The 16,726-nt window shown below is 37.6% G+C and overlaps 1 protein-coding gene across 6 annotated transcripts in view; it reads right to left on the bottom strand.

The window, feature by feature from the left end:
• Window positions 1–2,093: 2,093 nt before the first annotated feature.
• Window positions 2,094–16,726, bottom strand: part of EVC2 (EvC ciliary complex subunit 2) — a 77,655-nt gene continuing 63,022 nt past the window's right edge. For all 6 annotated transcript variants that reach the window (XM_074904501.1, XM_074904502.1, XM_074904503.1 and 3 more), the window contains 6 exons: window positions 14,990–15,217; window positions 12,583–12,797; window positions 11,069–11,156; window positions 4,917–5,110; window positions 3,985–4,086; window positions 2,094–3,511 (listed from right to left, as the gene is read on the bottom strand). In XM_074904501.1, the coding sequence (XP_074760602.1) occupies window positions 3,238–3,511; window positions 3,985–4,086; window positions 4,917–5,110; window positions 11,069–11,156; window positions 12,583–12,797; window positions 14,990–15,217 (1,101 nt within the window). In that variant the 3' untranslated portion in view covers window positions 2,094–3,237. The remainder of the gene's footprint in view (window positions 3,512–3,984; window positions 4,087–4,916; window positions 5,111–11,068; window positions 11,157–12,582; window positions 12,798–14,989; window positions 15,218–16,726) is intronic.

The raw sequence follows: 16,726 nt of genomic DNA, 5'->3' as shown, positions 1-16,726 counted from the left end.
ATTCAAATTAATTAGACTTCAGTAAATGCATTCATGAGGAAACTACAGCAGACAACATGAATCATAATATGACACAGCAGAAAACCCGGTGAATAATTACTTACCCCACTGCAAATAGTTGCACAGGTCCGGAAGCATATGGATACTGATTGCGTTTAAATCTATGGACACTGAGGACCCTGACAACTTTAAACATTCCAGTAAGTGCTCTTTTAATCTTAAAAGGACTGAAGTTACCTTAAAATAATTTGTTTTGAGTCTATATGGTGCTAGCATTTTGTCCCCTACCGATGCATACCTCTGTTGTGACAAACACTTCGTGGTCCTTCATGAGGAATCACACCATGAGCAGAATGCTGGGCTGATGGTAATGCTGGGGAGCTTGTAAACCTCCTGAAAATCCTGAACCAGGAGCCAAGTTGTGCCCAGACACTGCCCTGGGCACAAGAGATACGCTGTGCAGTGAGTGCAGACTGAAAGCAAACATTACTTAGATGTATGTTGAAGAAGTGATACAGTTTTAGTCCAGCATGGAGAGTAAATTATACCATTGCCAGTCAGTTTTTACTGTGTGGATTAAATCATCACTGCCCAAGGACAGTTACTTATGCCTGTTCTTTGCATGTTTTGGCTCCTTGGTCAATACCTTGAGGGGAGACAGAAGCCACAATGGAAATAGGAGTACATTGTCAACTGATAGGGACAAGATGAGAAGTAACAAACTTCCAGGGGAACACAGTTAGTTGTGTGATTAGTTAGAGGGCCCTTGATTTCCAGTACTTTCAATTTCAGTAAAATGTATTATACAGCTAGGTAGAAATCAACAGGAAGAGTTGCTAAACAAGCGAGACATTTCTTTGAAGTCCCAATTCTACAATGAGCACGACATTAGCACCCTTCCCAGATACTTTTATCCTTTTAATTTGGCTATGTCTGCTAAAAATTAGGAGGTTCAGCGAGACTGTAAGGTAACCCTTTCTGCAAGAATGAAGAAGAATTTGGCCCACGTGGATAATGTTCAAAATCCTGAAGAATTTGGCTTTATATTACTCATTTTATTGAGGACTATGAAGCCAAGTCGGCCTAATTTGAATGGCTTGTCTAGCACATATTCCTTGGGAGACTTTGACTGTGAAATATGGATGCTAATGCCTATGGTACACACACAGAACTGCACAGACAAAAGCCGGCCCTCCTCTGTCCTCTGAACAACTCAAAGCTGAACATAAGTCAGCTTATTACCTAGCTAGTACTTCTTTCATGAGGCACAAGAGAGGTATGTATTTCACGGTAAGAAACTAATTCATAGCAGTGCATGACTTTCCCTGCTACAATAGTTACAACCACTGAGCTTCTTCAAATTTGTGATGAGGTATGTAACAGTTACAAATCAGCCTTCTATCATTAAACATACAGATTATCTTTTAAGGATAATAAATTGATATTGCAATCAATATTCAGATGTTGCATTGTATTATTGTAGCTGATTAGAGCTATTGGGCCCACCGTCTTACCTGTGAGCAGTACTGTCATTTCCCTTCATCATACAACAGGCCAGATCTATAATATACGAGGCTAGAGTCTGGCCTTGCGAAGAAATCCTAGAAGAGACTCACATACGAGAGAGGGTACTTCAGCTATCAAGTACTCCTTGAAGCTCCAAGCACAGCTCAGTTTTCCTATTGCCTTTTCTTGCACAGGGCCAAATCCCTTGGCCTGATACACCTGATACTCCTCCCTATACACCTCTCACCTACCTCTAAGGTAGGACAGACCCTGCCTTTACCCACCCATGCCCTGGGGACAATGTAGCAGATGTGTTAAAACATGGAGACTGAACTTCCACAACCCTGCTAGACTGTTCTTTCTGTAAGAGCGATGACTTCTATGAAAAGACTGAAGAATGCAATCAAAAAATAATTAGGATTATCAGGCTAATTACTGCATACATTTTCTAATGCTAATAGCAATAGGAAACACTAATTGTTGTTTACTGTGGTATGAATATTTAAAACTTGTCAAGAGAAGCAGGGGGGAAAAAAATATGTTTTTTTCCATTTGGAACAGACACCAACTGCAGACACACATACATAGTAACATTTTAATTTTAAAAATGAAATTGGCATCCTATTAATACAAAGGCACAGAAACTCCATATATGAAAAATAGCAACATATATGATGACAGTACCCTCAGAGCATAGCGTTTAAATACAGTTCAAAAAACAGGCTTGACTATAATGAAATATTAACAAATACATGTGTTTCTTTTAATTAGCCTTTTATGTTCCTGTTTTTAGGGTTCATACTTATAGGCTTCTTTCTGTCAACTAAAAAGTTTTAAAAAATTAACTCTTTTTGAAATGTAAAATGATATTCTCATCAATTTAGAGAAACCCAGGAATAAGAACTTCAAAAATACCCACCTAAAATTGGGACAGTTGGCAGCACTGCCATCAAAAAAGTTTTTGAAGGTATTACATTCCTATTTACATTTTTTTTTTCCTTTTCTACCGAGCAAGTGTGATGATATTGGTTCACCAAGAAAAAGACTTGCAATAGGTTGCAAATATTTACCACAGTTTTGGACTGTAGCCACATTCGTAGTTCAACTGAAAGAAGCAACAGTGAAAAGCTGAACTTATTCCAGGATGTAAGGGTATACATATGTATATGCTAAAGATTTGGACTACCAGTTATGCAGAACACAGACTGCAGAAGTAACATTCAAAGTCTACCAAAAACACAACATTATACAGTAAATTAACTAGAAGAACAGAAAATCAGAGAACAGAGGACTTGTGGGTGATCCACTTTATCTCTTCACGTCATCTGCTATACCACAGCTTATTACAAGAATATATAAATACAAGAATAGTAAATCAGTACTTACTTTATATAATAAATAACCTTTCTATATAAATTATGAAAATACAGCTACAGTAAAATCAGTGCAAAAATGATCAAAATGAAGGAACACTGAGTCCTGCCTGCTAGAATGTGCATCATAAACACCCATATTTCATCTACTGCATCATACACTGAAAAGAATTAAAAAACGCACGATGCACATTGCTGACTGTGCCATTCTAAAATTAAAGCTATTTACAATGTCAGACAAATGAGATTAAAGCAACACACATGTTATTTAAACTGCAGACTTCCTTCTTTCTTATTATTTTACTGAATTTTAAATAACCTCCTCTTCCCTAATTGATAATTTGAATGGAAGTTGCCCTCATGAGTCCATATTTGCACAAGCAGCCTTTTTGGAATTAAGAAAGTTCTTTTTCTTTTTCCTTGGAGAATTATGCAAAGAAAGTATTGGATCACTTGGCTCACGGAATAAAAACACCTTCTCTCCTGTGTCTAACAGCTCTATGGCTTCGGCAGTTGCAGTGTTCAAAGGAACAGGTGGATTAGACCGTTCTATAGGAGACTGTGTAGGCGAACACCCAAGATGAATGAATGATGCTTTTTCCAAGAGGGCAAGATGCTTCTTCGTTATCAAGCTACATTGATGAAAAAAATTGAAGAATGAAAATTTGGGAAAAAAAAGCCTAACTTCTTATATCATATCCTGACATAAAAGTGGTGACTTTGGAAGCTAAAGAAAATCACATCTCAGACAGAAAGAATTGTAATTTTCATTCCAATACCCAATAATTTATGTAACATTTTATGACACATGAAATTGCATAAGGAAAGGTAACCCTATAATAAATAACCATAGGGAAGATGGGCAATGTGTATAAAAAGTATGTGAATTTTTTGAATATGTATGGAAACAGTATTTTTAGGCATTTATTATTATTGCTTATTATACGTAAATATGTAGGAAACATGAGCACCAAAGAGCAAAACAATGTCAGAAAATGCATGTTTACAAACTTTTCAGATTTCTAACGGATATAAGAGGAACCTCTGGAGAAGAAATGAAGTCTAAAAAAAAATTCCCATATGTTTCTTCCTGTTTTCAACTTACCTGTCTTTTCTCTTGTTTAGAGAAGGGATCTTTTCCAAACTTCTGTTTATCAGATCTTGCCTTACTTTGTTCTCCAGTGCTTGCCATAACTCTTGGTTCTTCCTGAAGGATCAGGAAAGAAAAAAACAACTCCCAGCAGCAAATCCCCAAATATACACACTTTCCTCCTTTTTCTGTTTTTAGCTACCAAACACACGACTAATACCATGAATACAGTCCCTAAGAATGTTCAAGAATTTGTGCTGCGCTGTCACAGATCATTTAAATCATCTAAGCTCACACCTCAGGCCATGGCCTCAAGACAACTCACATCTGACAACTAGAGGGCCCAGTGCCGCAAGATCTTTTTTCCCCCCTTCCCATGTCATGGCAGAGAGTTGGGGGAGAGGGTTTGGGAGCACCTCGGTGCTAGCTGCACAGCTATTCAGCTGGTGTTAATGGGGATAAACTGTAAGGATGAAGGCTCTGGGAGACTACCTGTCCCTGAGTAAAGGGAAAAAACAGTGGCCTCTTGGGACTTGAGTAATTATTAGAAAGGACAACCTCCTTAGGAGCTACAGACACCTGAAATCTGGTGTACTATGAATACCATAAATACAGAAAGCTGGAAGGAAAATATTTTAATAAACTCCTATTAAAGTCAACAGAAAGGAATTGATTAGAGCAAGATTTATAAATCTATTAAAAACCCTGTTTAATTCATAAAGTTATAAAATGTATCAACTCTCTATCAACCAATTTATTATAGCTGAACTATTTCACAAGATAAGGTAGCAGTTTTGCAGTATTTTTACCCACAAAAATATTTCAAAAAGGAAAACTTATGCATCTGTGATTTTTTTCTATTGTTGTCAATCTGCTTGTCCAGCAAATACATATACACATAAAGCAATAATCTCTTGCAATGGTCTACCAAAAAATATCACACTGACCTTTTTCTACAGCTGCCAGACTCATCTGCATTATTGTCACTTTCAGTAATACCATCTGAATATTTACTGATGGAATCGAGGACAGAAAGAACCTCACTTTGTGAGCTGGAGGGCAGCAGTAAGTTCAGGATCCTGTGCAACATCCCCATTGGTACCCTCGTCAGTTTGGCTAAATAACCTGCCAGCCGGAGCTCCTAGAGGATTAATGAGTAGAAGACAGATAAATTTAGCACTGAAAATAAATTTTAAAAAATTGTTATCAAATTTTAATTGCTATCATTAAAGAATTATTCATTAAAGAATTATTCATTATGGAAACAAAAATAATATTGAAAATCATGTTAGTGGTGACAGCTTTGGTGTCAAGGGATCATAGTCCCAATGTTCACTGGTTTTGGCCCATATATATTAGTTGTCCATTTCATTCTGGATATAGTCAATGTAAATTCTGAACAACCAGCTGATCTTAGTGTATGTGCTTAGGGCATGTACTCGATGCCCCTCAGTCTGAAAAATTACAGTGCAACCTTATTCTAAGCATGTAAGGTTTAGTTAATTTATGGATTGTACTATTATAAAGAAATCCTCTCAAGATAGCAATGAAGCAATATGGCATCCCTTGGTCTGTAAAATTAGGGGAAAAAAAAAATAGCCTCTGAAACCTAATGACAACATTTACATGTTGTCATGGTTGAGCACTTCATTGTTCAGCCTCTCTTAACAGCAGATTCTGTGAAAAGCTCAGGGGACAGCTTTTAAAATTTCTTAAGAGGTGTAGGATACATCTGTTTTTGTTTTGGTGATGGTGTTTTTTCCAAATGTTCTCTCTTTTTTGGCCCAAAGGGCAGTGGTAAAGCATACTCACGTAGCATTCAAATATTCTAAGTTCAAATTTAGTTGTTCCCTAGACAATCAACCAGACCCATTTCCTGCCCCTCTCCAAACACCAAAAACCTGTTGTTATCTTCTGCACTGCTGTCAAAACTACTGTGTTCCCAGGGCTGTTTCCATAGATTTCTCATACGTTTTAAATATGTAAAGTCTACAGTATATTAAGAACTACATGGAAAGAAAAGAGTAGAGCAATTTAAAGCAACTTAAATGCCTCAGAGGATGCCAGAAAAACGCTGTTGTGGTCTATTCAAACCATACATGTATCTCAGGTAGCCAAAGTTAGGTAAAACATGCCAAATGTTCAAAATGACTCACGACAGCTGAGTCACCTCTGCTCTGTTGACCCTCCGATAAGCATGGGGGAGGTGACTATAAAGCCCATGTCACATGAAAAACCCACAAGGTCCCACTGTGCAGGAAGACAGCCAATTTCTTTGTCCACAGTGGATTCAAAATGTCACAGCAAATCTTTGAACTCTGTCTCTTTTTCACATGATGAATTTTCACAGGAATGAATGCACCTAGGAGATCCCTGTATTAAGTGAATCATCATTTTTGAAAGAAGCCATTTCACCAAAAGGATGCTCTGTAAAGAACAACTCTTTCTGCTAAATCCATGTAAAAAAACCCAAAGCAATCACCCCCAAAGCAGTCCTAACCCAAATTTAGACAGCCACACAAAATAAAGAAATCAGTCAACTGCCTTCTCCCATAACCCTTCTCCAAGCAAAGAACTTCTCTCCAAAAGGCAGGAAAACTAGCCACTTCCCTAAGTACCCAGGGCTCTTCAGTCTTGTTATAGATTTTACATGGAAACCACTGAGATACTAGAATGAACAAGAAAAAAATCCTCAGGCTGATGACAGATTAGTAAATTGACATGATATCTAACATGTCTAATATTTTCACCCTAAACAGGCACCAAAGTCAGGTAAAAGACATGTCTGTTCAGGCTTCTTAGGACAAGAAACTATTTGGTTCTTCCCTGGAGAGGAATGTAAATAAGAGCTTAAATGCTAATACAGAGACCTAAGTTTAATTTCTGTAGTTGTATATAGACTGTGTGCTCTTCTGGTCTTTAAAAACCGTTCTAGAAACTTACAAAAAAATAACATTAAGTGAGAATAAAAATGACACATCTCTGTGACCTATTCTACTTTTTTTTTTGGCTAAATGGTCTCCAGACATTTAACGCAGTAATTTATACATGGATGATAGAAAGAAACATCACTACTTCAGTACTGCTTTCCCTCTGTAATACTTTCCTCTTTAAAACGTTCTTTTCTCCACTCTGACCCTTGCCTTTCTGCATCAAGTGTGATTTGGATTGAGAGGCAATCCTTAATGCTCTTCTAACACAGCAGATTTCACGATTAAATAATCCCATAAGGTGCCACAATGCTGTCAACAGTACCAAAAGTGGCAGAGGACCCCACCAGCCAGGTGCATCTAGCATATGTACGGCAAAGGGAGTGCTGATCTGTGAGCATGCACCAGCAGCGAGCAGCACTTTCAGATGCTCATGGCTACCCAGACCAGCTTGCAGAAACAGGAAGGAGAAGTGAATGTGCATGCAAACACAGGAATGGTCACACTAGTCAGACCAAAAGCCCTCCAGTGTGGAATAAGTTTGATTCTTCAGGTATATTATACGGTAAGGTACCACAAAGGTTAGGAATTCACTTTTTTTTTCATAATATCTAATAGATACAAATGCGTCTTGTGGCACCAATAACCTCATTTGTATTCTCTGAATTTGGTCACAATAGGAATGAGCTGTAGATTACAAAAAGCAGAATTACTTTTCAGTATCTGGCCTGAGCAATGTGTATTTAAGTAACTAATGCAAGAATCAATAAATTCAATCTATGCTGTGTTTCAAGCTTGCTTTGCTCTTTCCACATGACAGTCTACCTGCATCATCTGTTGTCTCTAAAATGCAATTAGTGTACCTGGGGCTATAGCTACGAGCTTATTCAAAAGTAACTTCTCAGCCAGAGGCTTATGATCCTGAACTCACTATCATTCAAGAAAATCTCTTCTTGACCTAGACCTGACTCCATAAGGATGTAAACTGAAACATGAAATACGGGAAAGTAAATCTTATCTGGCTTTCCAGAGAGGGCTGCATCCATGGTTTTGAAAACTAGTGTAAAGGAGAAAATTCTCTCTAAAGAAAAGAATGAGTGCAAGATACAGAAGTACAAAGGTTATATTTTCCTAATACTTTCCAATATAATGAGTTCTATAAATTTTAAGAAAACAGGGGAAAAAAAATTTAAAAATCAAGCACATCCAAAAATAGGAACGTGTTACACTGTGGGCCTTAATAAATTAATAAATTACTAGTCTACTATGCACATGCTTATTTACAGTTGAATTAAGAGTAGTCAGGTTTGGAATTCTAGTTGGGAGTTATTATACTACTGTACTTGCTTAGAACAGAAAAATTATTTTGTATATCTTAAGGGTAAATACGTGTAGGTTTTACAGAATTTCAATAAAGAATGTCCCAGAATACCTCTGGGCTGCACTTTGTATGAATAAATATAAATATAAAAACCTCAATGGTATATCCAATGCATATTTACACAAATTAATTATTTCTTCAGGGAATATTGTGAAAAAACACAAAGCACAGTTCACCAAGTATACACTGAACACCATGCCCAGTTTTCCAAGTGCAGTGAGGTGACAGTGATGCTCTTAAATTTGTCTTCAAGATGTCAAAATCTGTCATTTTCAAGGGTCACTGTTCACCTGCTAGGGTGCTAAGAGGACTGGGTACTGTGAAAATTATGACATATTCTGTTTGCATCTATCTGTAATGTGCAAAACAATGATTTTAACCTCTCAATTTGCAGAACGCATCCCATGCTGTTCAGCTTGCTTTCACAATATATCCATGCCAAAGGAGCCTAACAACCATCACAGGAAGACAATTAAACTGTCAGAAACTTGAACAACATTTCTACCTAATCTGTAGAAAAGGAATATCCAGCTTCCCCCCAGTCAAGCAGCATGATTTTCGGGAATGCAGGACAAGGACTATCAGTATTATCAAACTTTCCAGGACAGAAATGAGCTACAGTAACATGCAAAACCAACACATTTCTGGTTAGTCCTGACCAGTCTGATGATAAATACGATTAACGCTTCCACACAAATGCGAATACTGTCTTTGAACTGAAGTGTTAAGAAAAGAGACAAGGTGTCATGGGAGAGGGTTCCCTTTGAAATACTCCACAGCCAGCAGATTGACACTCAGCCACCAGGTTTGTGTCTCTTCCCTTCCACCAAATCTTACAGAGCTGCTTCAGAATTCATCTTAACAAGCCACAAATCTTGAATTCATGTCTTTATGAAAGAGGTAGATGGTGAGGCTCTGTCAGAGACAACCAAACTCAAGGGCAGCAGAAAAACAATTTACGATATCCTTTGCAAGGTAAGAACTCTCCTGCTGACTAGCTGGCTGGTTAGATGCATCTTCTTTCCACTCTTCTATCCCCAGGAGTGCAGCAAGCTAAGAATCAGTGTATGAGATTAATGCACTACTAGTGCTCTCTTACAACGGTTCCCACCTAATGATGACTGTTTTTGCCAGTCCATGAAATTGCTAAATAAACATTGTACAAGGTCCCAGCCATTCCTTCAATTAGTCCCAGATTTCAAGGCTATAGCATATTTAAAAGCACTGAAACTATGAAAATGATCTCAGCAGTGCTAATCTGGAGGAGTCGCTCTGTGTCGTTTAAAGTCTCTATACTGGCCAACATTTCTGGATGCAGCATATTTTGTCAGATAAATATAGAATGAACTAGGGGAAAAAAAAAAAATGATATAAAGAATTCCCAAGACTATGATCCACCACAACTAATGACTTAAACCACATTAGTACAGGAAAAGATCAGCAAAGCCCAAAGGACCTTTCAAAGCATTTTCAATTTTTCTATCTGTTCTGATGTTTATTTTCCACTGATGCTGGACTTAAAACTATAAGGCTGGTGACAATGGTCATGACCTCCTAGACAAACACTTTCAAATGTTACACTTTGCAAGACAGGCCAGAATGGGGTTTTGGTGCTTACATTATTATGCCCAGAGGACGGGATGCTCTTGAAAGTGTAAGATGAGGTTTGAATTTCCACTCTACCTGATTCAATTCATTAGTATAAAGCGAGATCTTCCATTCGAGGACAGCAGCTTAGCCATCAAGCTGCCAGATATTTAGAGGCAAGTCTCTTCCAGCAAAGCTTACAGAAGGACTCTGCTCTGCCCGTGTTCCGATGAGAGGCAGACAACGAAGTGATTATCACACTCTTGTGAGCTTTGGGAGTTCTTGATGCCAAGTCCTTCCCAAATCAGAGTAAGATCTGAAAACATGTGCTACCTTCCGGGTGAATCTTTTAACAGATGCATAATATACAGGAGTCTCACTTCAATTCTTCATGAGAGTAGCTGATCTCAAATAGACATCTAACTTGGGAGAGGATAAAGAGAAAACTGAGCAGAAACAAGCTGAGGCACAGAAAAAGCTGAAAGATCCTTAGTCTAAGTGGTCCCTCCTTGGCTTGCTGGCCTCTGAAGCTCCCAATTTAAGATACAGGTGACTGTAACCACTTCCGTCCCTGAGAAGCAAGATACTTGGATGTGCAAAGCTGCAACACTGAGTCTCTTTTCTGACACTAGCTACATATCTCAACCAAGGCCTGCAGATAAAACTTGGGGACAAGAGTGATTCACTTTTAATGCCTTTTGTAGCACTGATAAGCAGTCAGCAGATAGCAAACTATCTGAAGAAGTGATGCTCATTTTGAAAGCAGTATGAAAAACGATACTAGAAAATGTAACTAGCATCCCTTCTATCTTTTAGTTTTGTAACACAATCAATGCAAATTCTTTCTAACACCGATTAAAGCTTAAACAAAAGCCTTGCCTCATTACATGAAAAACAGACTGTAAATCTGCCTGTAAACCAGAAACTCAGGCAATTTAGTTCTCTCCACAGAATGAAATGCAATAGGACAACCTCTAGTAAGGATTTGTAACTGATAACTCATAAAATTCAAAATGCTGAAAGTAGGTCAGAATTAACTGAAGTGAATGATAATGTGGACTACAAACACCAGAACTGGTAGTGACTATTAGCAGAACTGGGTCCAAATACATCTATAATTGTTCCCCCAAAAGTAAGAAAAGCTGAATTCTGGATACAGCTGTAATTTAAACTTGGAAGCTTTGTTCAATTTCATGCTTACCTGACTATAAAGTGCAAAAAATGCATCCATTTCTATATTTTCCAGGAGATCTTCAAGCACCGTGCAATTCCACTGCTCATCTCTCAAGCTGAAATGAAAGATAGAATTAACATTGAAATCTTTGCAGGTGCAATGACTGTATTATAGGAAACAATATCTGAAAGTCATCCATTCAGGAGGCATATCTTTCTGTCTGCCAAGTTGGGTGAGCAGTGTAACTTCTAAAATAAGCCAATTTCTCTTTTTTTCTCCCCTAAACCACCAAGCAAACATTAGAGCAGATCTGAGGCAATGTTCTTGCACACAAATCAAATCTGGAATTGCTCCAAAGCAACTAGATTCAACCTCTCTCTGTCCTCTTCTTTAAATTTCATTACCATACTTTATGGCAAGTTGTGGATCTTTTTGTTGCTGGAATATAATAGTAAACAGTTAACTTCCTCCCTACTGGTGATTTTTTTGTTTCTGGACCAAATCATGAAGCCATCATTATGTCATTTGGGAAAAGTATAAAACTTGTTTCTTCCATTATGTTTTCAGGTAAATAGTAAAGACTAGTTACAGTTTCTTTGAAGGCTTCACTGATGTACCTCTACAGTAGTATCCCCAAACCAGTAACCTATCTGCTCTTCTAGCGCCTTTTTACTTCTGCAACAGAAGAGTCATTCATCTACACTGATTAGAGCTCCAGCTCTTTCAGAATTAAAACAGACTTAAGAGTGCAGTAACTCCACGCAAAGCCTGTCAAAGCCATTTTTAATATCTCAATTGTTTCATGGAAAACCCTCTTTGTAATGGAAATCACACTGTCAGGATCTTACATGAAACTTGAAATGAGGTGGGCTTTTAATACTGTGCAATACACATGAAAACTTTAATTTCTAACTCCTGTAACCCTAATGAACGTAATGCAATACCTGGCAGTTTTGCAAATTATCACTCATTTTTGCTAGACAACCTTCATGACAAGAAAGTTACTTCTATATACCTCCCAAGAGGCTTTTTTTTTTGGTCACTGATATCTTTACTTAAAAACTGGCCAGGGAAAAGTGAAATGGAGCCTGTCTCTGAAGAAGTGTTTATCTATCCCATCAAAACTGATTGTGTGACAGGGAATTCAGTCTACAGCGTGACACTGGAGATGGAAATTCAACTTCAATTGCCTCAGCTACTTCCAATGAAAACTACTCTGTTGGGGTCAGAGAAGTCCCTACCTATCTTCTTGGGAAGCACATGAACAGTATTAAAATTCTTTTCTTGCTGCTAAGGAGTCCACTGTCCCCATCAAAAAATGGTGATTGTCATGCAACACATCACAATCTGTATGTAACGAAGTTGTTATTATTTCAAGTTTCTTATTTTAATATTCCCAAGACTCCTCAGTTAAGCTCTGGGCCACATCACAAAAACGCACTGTTCAAACAGTACTCCATTTAGCCTGCTGCTTCTCCGTGGTATCTTACAGTCTATAAGGGCTGCAGTAACTTAGTAAAACCTAAGACCAAAGCACTTACCTTTGCTGGTGCAGACTTATAAATTGCCTACATTTATTCATGGCCTGTCTTAGCAGAACTGTCACCTGTCTGTCTGTATTTGTTTCTGCAGCTTCACTTGAAAGTCCTAATCCATCTGGAGTCCATCCCTGCCTACTCATTAGATGCTGCTGCTGCTGAGCTGACTCCTTATGCAACATCTCATACTCCAGCTTCCTATCAAGTTCTTCAATCTCCTAGAGGTTGAAAAAACATAATGATAAAAAGTCATAATTTAACTTGTAAGAACAAATTTCATTTGGAGTGAAAAAAACAGATAGTATCAGAATTTCTGATATTAGTTTATTCATCTCTCATTCCACCCAGCCACTTGCAGTCATTTACACTTTCCAATTCATTGCATTGCTTCAGTAAACATGACTTGCATGCTATGAATATCAGAACAATGCTGAAAGATGAGTCAATTTTCATTGTGTTAAAGGTCAATGCTCTCTGTAGAGGACTTCTAGAAAGTATACTACCAGCATGGCTGAGATCCAGACAAAAGAATGGCATCATTAGAATTCATCTACAAGCTGCATAAAGACACTGAAACAGGCTGAGAAACTCAGACTGACTAGTTTTAGTTATACTGAATCAACAGTTAACATCAAAGAGGTCTGCACTTAAATATTCACTTTTAGTGTGATAAAATTAGGGTTAAAATACAATGCTCTAAAAATCAAAGGGTTAAAACCCAAAGTCTTAAATAGACTAGATTGCTCACTAGATCACTCTTTGGTCAAAGAGTTAAACTGGACATCAGAAGGAAGGCTTCATATTCCAGTTTTCCGATGTCATTGTTTGACCTCAAGCTTTAAGTTGCTTAATATCTCAGTGCTCTACTTCCCAACTTGTACCTTGGATAAAATGCTGAATTTTAATCTATTCCACCTCATCAACTGGATTCAGACTACAGGTTCACTGGAGCACGGCATCTCTAAGTAAGTGCTCCCTGGTCAGCAAGATTGGACATTGGAGTTTAGATCCACTCCCCTAACACCAAAACAGAGTTATTAACTTGTTATCTCTAAGGGGATGAAGCAGATTCACATATAACCAGATGTGTTTGTTTCACTGATCGGAAAAACTATCACTGATGTATGATATCCTGTGTAATGTGATATATTTGTTTTAAAGTAAGAGGTTTTAAAATTTGTCAGCTAGTGGAACAATGGAGTTGGACAAAAACACAGCAAGAAAGAGAGGTTTGGTCACCAGAAAATAGTCCTTGTGAACCAAGCTTAACGGGCACTTTAAATGATGCCTAAAATATTTTTTTCCCCCAAATAGGGTTCAACTCAGTTCTTGCACACTGGATAAAGAATCCAGCATTAGCTACTCTAGATCTCTCTTCTGTCTCTCCTTTAATCCTTTTTCTTCATCTGTTAAAGGACAGAGAAGCTAAAAGCAACCTCTTTGTAGAGACCCCGTTACAGTTACTACATAAAAGACAATAATTCCTGATTAAATTTTTTTTTACTCCATCTAAATACACCTTTCATTATTTCCTACAGATTTAATACAATTTTAAGCAAAACTGGAAGCATATAAGCATTCTAACTGCCATTCTAAGAGAAACTGTAGAGATGACAGCATTAAAGTTTAACTGGGAGTTTTCACAGAAATAGCTGTCTAATGATGCCCTCTAGCAAAGAGGTTTTGGTCTTAAAACCCCATTTTGTTTGTTCTACTCCAGTGCTTTCCCAAGCCTCACTTGGATGGCTGCAAATAGCAAATGTAAAAGAAAAAAAAAAATCCTTATGAATACAGAGCACTGAAGTATTAAAAAAGGATTAGAAAACTGGCACATACCAAGTATGTAATAAAGACTATGAAGGGAAGAGGCCTTTCCAAAGTTTCTACTATTTAAATTGCATAAGCGTGCTTGGAGGGAGATAGACAGGTAGGGAGCGGGCTGTATATATAATCTTTGAAAACTCAGTGATTGAAGCATATCATGTGGTTATGGATTTTACCGTATGGATAGCACCCTAACGTGAACAATTCTGTAACACAGTCATGACAATTTACACACTATCCCAGTCATTACTCACAATCACTTCCCCAGTTGTCTTCCTTATGAACAATAAAACTTCAATATTAATTAGCCACCAAAATACGGCTCTTTTTGACCATAGATCTCTGGATGCTACTATAATAAAAATAAATAGTAGTAAGAATAATAATGATATACAATCTTCCCTGGCTCTAATGTTTTCTCTTTATTTCTTTTACTAAGTGCATTAAAGTGCACATAATCACAGAAATTAAAGGCCAGACCACCAGGAGCTGCAAACCAGCATAGCTAAATCCAAGTCATATAAACTGCTGTGATAGTTGCTGTCTCCTAACAGGAATTTTTCCTTTTCACAACTTCATTACTTACAGGTTTATGTGCCTCTAAGATCTGAATACATTCCAATTTTGACAGGGCTTTTGATGTGCTCAGTTGTTCAAAGAGGAAAGCTTGTACACTTATGATCGCAGTATACAGCTCCAACATTCTGGACTTTTTAAGAGTCTTCTGAAAGGCTAAAGAAGCAATATATTCTCCAAGTTTATTTTCCAGATTGTGCAGATGATGCTCTTTCTCAAGCAGTAACTCATACTTAACCTAAAAAATGCCAAAACACAAAAGATAATAGATTAACAGAAAACCTTACATGTATGCTCATTATTTTACTACTCTGTAATTAACAAGCAGGATTAAAGAAGCAAAGAAATCAATGCTGCTATCGCAAGATGTAATATATTGTTTTAAAAAGTGCCTTTAACATTGAATTACAAGCTTTTACTGTGTTTAAGTGATCACAAAATATTACAGTAAGGTCAGATATTTCAAAGAGATCAGGCTTTGTTTCAGGGTAGTCGTAACTTTTAATATTAAATATTAACCTAAATAGAGGGTCTACAGAATTTTTAATATAAGTAAAAATTGAAAATATAAACAAGCCTATGCAGCACATGCAAGCACACAATCAGATGCAATGTGATTGATGATTTCTCCATGCTATACCACTGACATTCACAGCCAATGATATTGCCACTGTGACCGTTTTTCTGCAGGACAATGGGGATAGTAGCCAGCTGCAACTACCTTCTTCAGATGCTTGCATCTGAGCTTGTCACTCTAAGGTTCCTTTACAGTCAAAGAAAAGGGAAAGGTACTTCTTCATGTTTCATAACCTAAAAAATGTTTTTCCATTGATGTGTAAGTGTGGATGTCTAGGTTAGACATTGATGGCTACAGTGCATATCTAACATTTGGGTAGCTGAATCCTCAAAGACAGTAAATAATTATGAGTTTGGCTTTATTCTCTCTCCCTATTATCCATACAGGCCCAGCAGTTGGATTGTAAGAGAGAAAACACTGAGAGAAAGCACATGCAATTACGAGGGCTCCAGCTCCACTGCTTGGTGTTGGTATCAACTGCTGCTTACTCACTGGATTTAGAATAAAGCTAAGCACAGAAACATGTCCATCTGCATGCTGTTGGGTATCAGAGTGCAGGGTTTTTCCTCACTCCATCTAAATTCTCTTTTGGTCCTGACAAATCTAATCCATTACGTTTCACAACATCCCCCCCCCCCCCTCCAATGTCAGAAATTTTTCAGAAATCAGCATTTTCAGAAGTTTCCAGTATTATGTATTTTAACAGCAGTGCTCAAGTTACTACTGCCCGTGACAGAAGAACCACAGCCATCAAAGGAGGCATCTCAAAAACGTTTAAATAAGTTTTGGTTAAGTTTACTATCACCGTGGCACCTGAGAGGAGGCACTCACATTTGCATTCTAGAAAAGTATTTATTACATCAAGTTTGGCCTCTCTCACAGAACATCCTCATTTAATTGAGATACCTACATGGTTAGTATCTCAGCACAGTAGGCATCCTGTGGTGTACCTTTATACAAGCACTCATAATCTCTCTACAGTTTTACCAGTCTATAAAAAAGAATAATAAAGATGAACAGTATTTGCCCTGCAAGCATAAACTACAACACTGTAAAGGTCAACTGTAGTCTTTAAACACTGTACGACTTCCCACTGGCATAAGACCTGATTTTGTCCCTCAGAATACCTTTGCACAAATAGAGATGGTATGTACTCTGGACATTAAATCA

This window comes from Athene noctua, chromosome 4 (assembly GCF_965140245.1).
Source record: "Athene noctua chromosome 4, bAthNoc1.hap1.1, whole genome shotgun sequence".
Taxonomy (NCBI): domain Eukaryota; kingdom Metazoa; phylum Chordata; class Aves; order Strigiformes; family Strigidae; genus Athene; species Athene noctua.
Note: the sequence above shows the minus strand (reverse complement) of the source record. Positions and strands in the feature narration are given on the sequence as shown.